Below are 11,885 nucleotides of genomic sequence, written 5' to 3'. Positions count from 1 at the left end.
TCTGCATAGCTTGGTAATTTTGGTGGTATCTGATCAAATCTCCTTCCCTGGTGCCTCTGCTCATTAAATTGTATTGCAAAGCACTGATATAAAATCTCCAGCCGCCAAATTCTGTTTTGCATTTACATTTTCAATGGTAAATGTTGTGGTAGGTGGGAAAGCACGAGGAGAAGGTGGCAGCTTAATCTTGCACATGTGATGAGGCAAAAAGATTGTGCTGAGTGGGCCGTGCGCGCACCTCCGGTTAGCACGTTTGGCTACGTACGGTGCGAAAGGCAATCAACGTACATACGATGGGGGAGGGCCAATTTCCGCGACAGGGCCCAGAGTGGTCTCCACGGGTTTGGCGACCAAGGGGAAGAGAAGACCTAAGGCCAGTTGGTGGGATATTGTCAGGGCAGACCGTGGAGGTCTGTACATCATGTCCACCATGCAGCAGCTGCCGGATTTGGTGGAGGGTAGAAAGCGTTGGTGATGCGGTGTGGGGGTGTCGATGGCCGTGGCCGCGATGACGCCTTGGTCTTGAATGTTGTGCTTTGTGTATGCGTGTCTCCTCCACAGCAGAATAAGGATCAGGTGCGGTTCACTGAAGCTGACGTTCTGCAGCGCAGCACGAATTAGTTCCACGAAGTGAAGTGGATAATTAGAAAACAAAGTTGTACAGTTAACTTGCTGCAGCGGTGATCGCACTGTGGGCAATGCAGGTCGGAAGCCCGACCTCTAAATGCTGGAAATACCGTGCGGTGGAACAAAACGGACAATTGTGTGCTTACTTTAGAGCATGAGCAGCTTGTACAGAACATGTAGCGTGCATGTGTGAGCGGGTGCACTTACAATCATGTACATTTTACATTGTTATGTTATAAAAACTAAAAATCCTAAAAATGAGGCTGTACAAATTGTATTGCATGCATACACACGGTTTCACACGCGCATCTCTCCGCGCGTTATAGTACGCGTGTGTCCGTGGGTTGATCCAGCCAAGTGGCGTCTTCTCTTGGTTCCACGAGCGGCTGCGACAACCCACGTACTGTCACGTGTTGATCGATCAAATGAGTGACGTGCAGCAACGCCATTGGCTAGCACAGGATAGCTGCAATTTTGACATCCCCAAATGATAGATATCCTGAGAGTTAATTTTGGAAGCGGGCTATAGTCAAATTTATAAATTTCAGGCTTGAAAAAAAAAGTTTCAAACAACACGAAGTGTAAAATCGGTCTCTGTATCACTGCTGCCTGCCTTTCTGCTCAAACGTATATTGATGGTGACTTAAGACCAAGGAGACCCAAATTGCAGTTCTTCAGAAACTGCCGATGGGTTTTTGCAGACGCAGAGGCCATGCGCTTGTGACACACGTTTTGTGTGTTTGAAACATCGCAGGCGGTTAGCGCACAGCGCTATGAACCCGGCGACCTGAGTTCGATTCCCGCTCACGGCCAATACCGGTCCTCGGTCTCCCCTAGGTCGACTCAGCCTCAAATTAGTACCTGGTTGTGGTGTGTAGTAAACATCGCCACTGGGGAGGCAAAGGCGGTCGGACATGGTGCTGGCCACCCACCCCCTTGTGTACCGTTTTGGCCTTCATAGGTGCTTGCTAACAGCACTTGTTCCAACAGTCTGCTCGGGCGATACGGGGTCTTTGTCTTTTCTTGAAACGTAGCAGGCCATAGACCAATATGTCAGCTGACACCAGATGCAAAGTACGCGAGGCCGAACCGAACGAGAGATGTAACCACAATCACACCTTGTAAAGGAGGTGCACACATGTCGGGGCAGTAGATGTGTCTAACTCCACCGAGTTATTTCTCTGTGGAGGTGGCACTGAGAACTCGCAAAGTGTTATGATACCGGTTTCAAACCATACAATACCGCCACGGGATTATTGGCTTAAAATATCCGAGGCAGCCCACAGTTTTACTCTGTGGGCTCTCTCAATGTCGCACAGACCCAGCATGCCCGCAACAGCTCCGATAAATATTGAAACATTGCAAATTGATGGCGGCAGGACATATTTTGGAATTCCAATTGGCGCGCGTGCAAAAGGCACATGGCCCCTCAACAGAAATGTAAAGTAATGTTATCAATCTTGTTTCTTTTTGTGGGTCTCGTTCATTTTGGTCACTGAATAATAATTTGCTGCCCTTTGTCAATCCACCGCTGGATGAAGGCGTCTCCGTGTTCTGTAGGTCATGGGCAGTGGCGGCGTTGTTGTTGGGCCGTGTTTCACGCTGGGCAGTGTTGGTTGGTGAAGGGGGGGGAGATCAGTGCAGACATCACTCCCAGAAAACAGTAAAACATTATTCGGCCGGGAATTGAACTGCGATCGCCGGGACCCAAAGTGCAGTGCGCCTGCCACTGCGCCACCACTCCGCGCTTTTGCCCAACGTCAATTATGATCTTTGCTCCCTGCTTTCAAAATTTGCCTCACTCATCATTTGGCAATGCAGCAGTGGTACCCCCCCCCCCCCCATTGGGGTTTTGTGTATAACGGAACTGGCAGCAGAGGTGGTAACGTCCATATATACGTGTGTGCGCATTACGGCAGTGACTTGCACTATGCATTGTTCAAGTACCTCCTGCAAATGTCTTTATTTGCGCTTTGTGCCTTTTGAGTTTGATGTATCGACCTAAATTGCTGGCGAAAGGAATCGCACTCGGCGAAGCCAGACACTCGAGGAGTAGGGTAGCCACCTGCCAACCGCGTGTTACCCGGACGCTCCGGGAATTGGTATCTGTGCTCAGGTGGCAGGAATTCATTTGTACCGAGATCTGGTGGGGTGTTGAGTTGGAACTATTGCAGGACATTGCTCACATTTTGATGGACCTCGGCTGATTGAGAAATATGTTCAGGTTTGGTCTACAATTGGAAAGGTGGCGACCCTAACTCGGAGAAAGAAATTAATCGCATCATGTACATACGTACCCAACCCCTTAAACCCATGAGTGATGTGGTAGCATATACTTTCAACGCGTTGGCTACACATGGACAATACGTCAATGGACTTCCTTTACAAAATGCTTGAATATAATAAACTACTGTCCCAAGCTGGTTGGTGCTCCTGTAAAAATGTATTCCGTGTGATGACGCCTACTAAACTAAAAAGGTGCGCGCAAACTTCACACAATTGTGGGATGATGTGCATGTTAACCCTTTAATAATTAGTGACGGTTGGCTGCTATCGCCACTTGCTCCGTTGTGGTGCGCTGCGTAGCACACGTCTGTATGTGTGAGGGCACCTGAGTGGGCAGACGATGTGCGATGGAAGCGATGCTGCTCTGGATGAATACTCGTGCGTGTGGAATTGCTGCTGATGCTGCTTTTCTGCACACGTCAACGGATTAAAGGGAACACCTTGAATACGGGATACGTGCTTGATGCCACGTTATTTTCAAATGTAAAGGCCACGACCAATATGCACCTGCATTTTATTGAATCACTGGAGACAATATATTATGGTTACTGCTTTTAAGATTTAGACATTTGTATAACTTTGCACCTTTGAAACGGCTGTGCTTACATATTCAGGCTTCAGACTGGTATTTGCCATGTCCACTGAAATTTGGCCCATTGCTACCCACAGATGATTGCAACATGCGTTCCTTGGTCGTAACTGTGAGGGAAATGTCCACATGAGTGGGTATGCCCAAATGTGCCGCTGAGAAGAGCCAGTGCTATTGTAGTGTTGTGTCGAATCACTCAGTCGGGTACGTTGTTCCAAGTCACCTGCTTACTCTACTCTTGCACCAGTTGTAGGTACTCCTATCTCTGTCTATACAGTCACTTTGTTAACCAAGTTCCCCTATCTACATTACACCTCGCTGACCTGCCTGCGGCAGATCTTCCTCTCAGCAGCTCCACAGACAGCAGCTCACACAGAGCTTGTACACAGCAGCGCTCACACAAAGGTTTCGCTCACAGAGCTTGTACACAGCAGCGCTCGCACAGAGGTTTCGCTCACACAGAGCTTGCACACAGCAGCGCTCGCACAGAGCTTGCACACAGCAGCGTTCACACAGAGCTTGCACACAGCAGCGCTCACACAGAGCTTGTACACATCAGCTCACAGCTTGCACACAACAACTCACACAGAGCTTGCATACAGCAGCGCTGACACAGAGCTTGTACACAGCAGCTCACACAGAGCTTGCACACAGCAGCGCTCACACAGAGCTTGCACACAGCAGCTCACACAGAGCTTGTACACAGCAGCTCACACAGAGCTTGCACACAGACAGCAGCTCACACACAGCAGCTCACAGAACTTGCACACAGCAGCTCACGCAGAGCTTGCACCACAGTTCATACACAAAACCACACCAACACACACTCCACAGTTCCTGCACAACACACCAACACACACACACCACAGTTCATACACAAAACCACACCAACACACCAACACACACTCCACAGTTCCTGCACAACACACCAACACATGTGGGGGCCGTTGGCCCCCGGGGTCCCCTCCGCCTGCATCCCCTATTCCGTTTACTGTACCCCACCTCCCTAATACCCGCTAGGGTTTCGCCGGCCTTCGGACGCGACGCCCCTACCCATACGGCTTCACGCGGCGCTCCCACGCTGCAAGCATACGTGCGCACAGCATCATCAATCAAACGCCATACTCCCCCTCTTTACACCGCTACGTACAGCTCTCGCACGCTGCGAGCGTGTGCCCGTCTATAGCCCTGTGCGGCACTCGCCTCCACGTCGAATAACCACGTTACCAACGCGCATCCATATCCGAAACGTAGCGAACGTACGCGCACTCACGCACACAGCTCCCCGCGGCACTCACCACTGAATACTCACGTTGTGATCGCGCACCTGTATCGTACACGTAGTGAACACACGCGCACCCATACGCGCAGCTCCGCGCAGCGCTCACTCACGTGGCGAACCACTGTGTACACAGCACTACACGCGTTCACACTGCTCACCGAGATCACACGAGGCCACGGTCAGCTATTAATGATTTATTGTCTGCTACCTGGTAATTAATGTTAAATCAGTATGAATCGACGAGGCTGGCCTATTCCACTACCCCTGTACCTATTCCCTATTTATCGGCTATGATCCTACTTCACCTCCTTACTCACTGTTAGGTGCCCACGGCGGTTCGTTGATCCCGTACTCGCAGCATACCTCGATGCGTCTCACGGACGTTCGGGTCGCTGGACTGGAGAGCGTCTTGTCGCCTGGCGCTGGAGTGAGAGCGATTTCCCCTTTGCGCCCCCTTTTTATCCTCCCTACATCAAAGGGATGCGGCTCCGAGCGTGATGGCGGCGCTCTCCCAGTTTTTCTTTAACAATGGACGCGCGCCCGCAAGCACGAACACGGCGGCTCCGGGCGCCTTTGATATGCTAATCGGATGTGCTGCGTGTGCGGCGCCAAATCCAATTAATCCTCTTCTCATGCATGGCGCCGTGCTCCTGCGCACCACGCAGCGGCGTCCATCACCACGGCCCGCTGCGGAAGTTAAGCGCGGAGCCTCCGAATGTCCCCACCACCTTCCCCATCAATTGCGCACCCTAAACTATGCCGCCCCATCCCTCCTCTGCCTGTCTCGTCGACCCGTGGGGGGTGTGTGTGGGGGGATGCGTTTCAACCGCGGTGGCCGAATGCCCTTCGCCGCGACCATACCATCTTAAAAGCCGGTCGCAGCAAAGTAGCGTCGGGGGAGGTCGTCCAATTCCCTGGTCGCCGGAAACCGTGAAAGTCAATCCCGATAAGGGCTTCTTGGATAAAAACCGGTCGATCAGGTGACTTCCCCTTCCAGCTCTATGGGGGGGGGGGGGGGGGGGAAATGCGTGCGGGTGTGTTCATGTGAGGTGAGGTGAGGGAGACGCGGGGTCGGCTCCGTCGCTTGGTGGTGGCGAGGTCGTAGATGGGGCGCCTGCTGAACGGCTTCGTGGTGGCGGCATCACACACACTACAGTTCATACACAACACACCAACACACACACACACACCACAGTTCATACACAAAACCACACCAACACACACTCCACAGTTCCTGCACAACACACCAACACACACACTACAGTTCATGCACACAACCACACCAACACACCAACACACGCACCACAGTTCCTGCACACAACAAACAACCACACCAACACACACGCTACAGTTCATACACACAACACACACAACCACACCAACACACACACCACAGTTCATACACACAACACACACAACCACACCAACACACACACCACAGTTCATACACACAACACACACAACCACACCAACACACACTACAGTTCATACACACAACACACACAACCACACCAACACACACACTACAGTTCATACACACAACACACACAACCACACCAACACACACACTACAGTTCATACACACAACACACACAACCACACCAACACACACACTACAGTTCATACACACACCACACACAACCACACCAACACACACACCACAGTTCATACACACAACACACACAACCACACCAACACACACACCACAGTTCATACACACAACACACACAACCACACCAACACACACACTACAGTTCATACACACAACACACACAACCACACCAACACACACACTACAGTTCATACACACAACACACACAACCACACCAACACACACACTACAGTTCATACACACACCACACACAACCACACCAACACACACACCACAGTTCATACACACAACACACACAACCACACCAACACACACCACAGTTCATACACACAACACACACAACCACACTAACACACACACTACAGTTCATACACACAACACACACAACCACACCAACACACACTACAGTTCATACACACAACACACACAACCACACCAACACACACACTACAGTTCATACACACACCACACACAACCACACCAACACACACACTACAGTTCATACACACAACACACACAACCACACCAACACACACACCACAGTTCATACACACAACACACACAACCACACCAACACACACACCACAGTTCATACACACACCACACACAACCACACCAACACACACCACAGTTCATACACACAACACACACAACCACACCAACACACACACCACAGTTCATACACACAACACACACAACCACACCAACACACACACTACAGTTCATACACACACCACACACAACCACACCAACACACACCACAGTTCATACACACAACACACACAACCACACCAACACACACCACAGTTCATACACACAACACACACAACCACACTAACACACACACACTACAGTTCATACACACAACACACACAACCACACCAACACACACTACAGTTCATACACACAACACACACAACCACACCAACACACACACTACAGTTCATACACACACCACACACAACCACACCAACACACACACTACAGTTCATACACACAACACACACAACCACACCAACACACACACCACAGTTCATACACACAACACACACAACCAAACCAACACACACACCACAGTTCATACACACACCACACACAACCACACCAACACACACACCACAGTTCATACACACAACACACACAACCACACCAACACACACACCACAGTTCATACACACAACACACACAACCACACCAACACACACACCACAGTTCATACACACAACACACACAACCACACCAACACACACACACCACAGTTCATACACACAACACACACAACCACACCAATACACACACACTACAGTTCATACACTACACACAACACACACAACCACACCAACACACACACTACAGTTCATACACACAACACACACAACCACACCAACACACACACTACAGTTCATACACACAACACAAAACCACACCAACACACACACTACAGTTCATACACACAACACAAAACCACACCAACACACACACTACAGTTCATACACACAACACACACAACCACACCAACACACACACTACAGTTCATACACACAACACACACAACCACACCAACACACACTACAATTCATACACACAACAACAACAACCGCCATTCGCCACTAAGTGGCGGTGACGTCACCACGATGCTTGTGCCAGGCCAAGTGCACCTTGAGGCCACGTGAAGTGTCGAAAGCCCGCTGGCAGGAGGTCACGGGGCAGACCCAGGTGCCACGGGTCGACTGACCGAGATGACCGAGATGACTGGCTGATGTACCACCTGTGCCCCCTACTATGCCGACTTGCTGTGCTTTAGCCACCCGGCGCTCCGCTCGTTGTTGTGAGCGTCGCTCCTCCGCCCTCCGTTGTTGTTGGAGGGCGACTGCCTCCAACTGCCCAGTAGCGTCCTTCACGAGCCTCCTCCACTGAGGCCGATCTTGACACCGCTGGTACCAGTCATCGGCAAGTCCACTCAGCTCCACGTCCTCCTGTACCACATCACTCCATCTCTTCTCCAGCCCGTGCCGCGCCCGTCTAGCCCCCTCGATCCGGCCGAACAAAAGCTGTTTAGGCATGCGGTGGCTGGGCATGCGGGCTACATGACCCAGCCAACGCAGCCTTGCCTGCCGGAGGAGCTCACTGATGGGACTTTGCCCAGATCTTTCAAGGATTTGTGAGCTCCTCACACAATCCAGCCTGGTTAAACCCAGGATGGATTGTAGGCAGGCCAGCCTAAATGTTTCCAACCGGCGAAGATGCTCCACCAGGGGGGTCCACGTCTCGCAAGCGTAGAGAAGGGAGGGAATGACCGTGGCCGAGAAGACCTGAAGCTTCGTGCGGAGCGACAGACCAGGTAGCTTCCACACAGCGTTACGCAACCGATGAAAAGATATTGCCGCTCGACTGATTCGGAGTGAGACCTCTGCTGATAGACTGGAGCCGGTCATAAGCACACTGCCCAGGTATGGGAAACTCTCCACTCTCTCCACAACTGCCCCATCACCAATTGGGAGTTGTGGGGGTGGAGTGTCCGATGGTACAAAATACCCAGGCAGGTGCTTAGTTTTGGTGGGGCTGATGGTAAGGCCCCACCTCTTAGTGGCACGCTCCAGTCTCAGCAGCAGCGTCTCCAACTCCTCTTCTGAATGAGCAGCTATTACCAAATCATCGGCATACATAACATGGTTGACCAATAGGGAGCCATCCCTTGATCGCACCCGGGCGTCGATCAGCCTCCCATTATATCTGTACCAAATGGAAATTCCCCCGGTACAGCTATTGAAGGCTTCACGAACTACGCGGTCAAAATAGATGTTAAATAATGTGGGAGCCAGAGGACATCCCTGTCGCACCCCAAGGTGTACAGGGAAAGGCTCCGACTCCCGGCCACGTAGTTTTACCCGGGCCCGCTCACCATCATGAAGGTCCTTAATGATCGTGAGCAGAGGGTCAGGGACTCCGAAAGCACGAAGAACAACCCAGAGCCCAGTCCTACTGATGGTATCATAGGCCTTGACCAGGTCAATAAAGCAGAGATGTAGGTCTTTTTGGAATTCCCTACACCTCTGCTGTAGCAGACGGACAGAAAATATGGCATCTGTGCAGGACCGACCTTTCCTGAAACCAACACAACACACACAACCACACCAACACACACACTACAGTTCATACACACAACACACACAACCACACCAACACACACACTACAGTTCATACACACAACACACAACCACACCAACACACACACTACAGTTCATACACACAACACACAACCACACCAACACACACACTACAGTTCATACACACAACACACACAACCACACCAACACACACACACTACAGTTCATACACACAACACACACAACCACACCAACACACACACCACAGTTCATACACACACCACACCAACACACACACTACAGTTCATACACACAACACACACAACCACACCAACACACACACTACAGTTCATACACACAACACACACAACCACAGCAACACACACACTACAGGTCATACACACAACACACACAACCACACCAACACACACACCACAGTTCATACACACACCACACCACCACACCAACACACACACTACAGTTCATACACACAACACACACAACCACACCAACACACACACCACAGTTCATACACACACCACACCACCACACCAACACACACACTACAGTTCATACACACAACACACACAACCACACCAACACACACACTACAGTTCATACACACAACACACACAACCACACCAACACACACACTACAGGTCATACACACAACACACACAACCACACCAACACACACACCACAGTTCATACACACACCACACACAACCACACCAACACACACACTACAGTTCATACACACAACACACACAACCACACCAACACACACACCACAGTTCATACAACACACACAACCACACCAACACACACATCACAGTTCATACACACACCACACAACACACCAACACACACACCACAGTTCCTACACACAACACACACAACCACACCAACACACACACTACAGTTCATACACACAACACACACAACCACACCAACACACACACACCACAGTTCATACACACAACACACCACACCAACACACACACTACAGTTCATACACACACCACACACAACCACACCAACACACACACCACAGTTCATACACACACCACACACAACCACACCAACACACACACTACAGTTCATACACACACCACACACAACCACACCAACACACACACCACAGTTCATACACACACCACACACAACCACACCAACACACACAACACACACAACCACACCAACACACATAGGGGGCGTCCATAAATGACGTCACGCGATTTTGGACGATTTTTGACCCCCCCCCCCCAGTCATATGGCGTCACAAAAAGTCAGACCCCCCCCTCAAATATGACGTCACAAAGCTTCCCCCCCCCCCCCAAAATAAAACATGCTTCAAATCGCTTTAAACTATTGTCATTGTAGTGCGTATTTAATGTGGCGCTGCACTCTGATGTTGTAGGAGAAAACGTTTATTAAAAAGTCTATTTAATTAAGTAGAACGTGTTGTCTATATTTATTTAAAGTTGCGCATTTTGATGTGACGTCACATTTCTCAACCCCCCCCCCTTCGTATTCACTTTATTTGCATTTTTATTATTTTATTATTGTTACTTTTTTTCTATCTACGTGACTTTACCGAAAGACCCAAAGAATATGAATTCCTGCAGTCACGAAAGCTTGAAGTCAAGTCTAAGAAGAGTAGAGCCACACTGTAGAACTCGGTGATTAGTAAGGTTTCGATGTAAAGCTTTCGTGACTGCAGGGATTCATCTTCTTGTTTCTTTCGGTAAAGTCACGTAGAAGGGAAGTAATAAAGTAATACAAATGAAACATAATAAAATAATTCTCAAGACAGCGTCTGAATGTTCATTCAGACGCTGTCTCCCCGACATACCTGTTCTTCACCTGAGGACGGCTGCTTGCGTTGTGACCGAAACGTCGTGAGAATTATTTTATTGTTTTATTTTTATTATTTTATTATTTCCCTTCTACGTGACTTTACCGAAAGAACCAAGAAGATTAGTAAGGTTGTTCATTAAACGCATTGCCTCAACAATAGTGTGTGCGCCTCTGTAATAGCACACTACGCTAGTAACTAATTGTTACGTTTAGTTTACGTGACAAACCTTACCAATTGGCTGTGTCGGGTGGTGGCAGGTTTAGTGTTTCGCCACGAGGCATCGTGTTTCACGTCGCAAACGCGTGAACGCCCTCTGGGGTCTCTATTGGCTATGATCACTGTTTCACTGCTTTCATGGCTTTATTTTGGTGATTTTGAAAAGTTGTTTTGGTTTGGCTATGTTTGTTTGTTGTAGTACAGAGTTAGACTGATGGCCTTAATCTAAGTTGTCTTGTGGTTGTTGTTGTTGTTTGACTTGCATCCCACTGGGATTTTGCACACAGCGTCGGTGTACGGTGCTT

The 11,885-nt window shown here is 49.7% G+C and overlaps 1 protein-coding gene across 1 annotated transcript; it reads right to left on the bottom strand.

The window, feature by feature from the left end:
- Positions 1–5,799: 5,799 nt before the first annotated feature.
- LOC133348230 (uncharacterized) lies at positions 5,800–9,436 on the bottom strand. The gene is made up of 2 exons (XM_061560948.1): positions 8,055–9,436; positions 5,800–5,934 (listed from the first exon to the last, which is right to left on the bottom strand). The coding sequence occupies exons 1-2, from the start codon at positions 9,060–9,062 to the stop codon at positions 5,926–5,928; spliced, it is 1,017 nt and encodes a 338-aa protein (XP_061416932.1). The 5' UTR covers positions 9,063–9,436; the 3' UTR covers positions 5,800–5,925.
- Between the last annotated feature and the right edge of the window lie 2,449 nt (positions 9,437–11,885).

This window comes from Lethenteron reissneri, chromosome 27 (genome assembly GCF_015708825.2).
Source record: "Lethenteron reissneri isolate LAM-NWPU_2019-01 chromosome 27, ASM1570882v1, whole genome shotgun sequence".
NCBI classification, from domain to species: domain Eukaryota; kingdom Metazoa; phylum Chordata; class Hyperoartia; order Petromyzontiformes; family Petromyzontidae; genus Lethenteron; species Lethenteron reissneri.
This window is presented reverse-complemented; position numbering and strand designations above follow the sequence as displayed.

Bases quoted from the DNA above. Each gene is read 5' to 3' on its own strand.
- LOC133348230 (XM_061560948.1), bottom strand. From the start codon at position 9,062: ATGTATGCCGATGATTTGGTAATAGCTGCTCATTCAGAAGAGGAGTTG.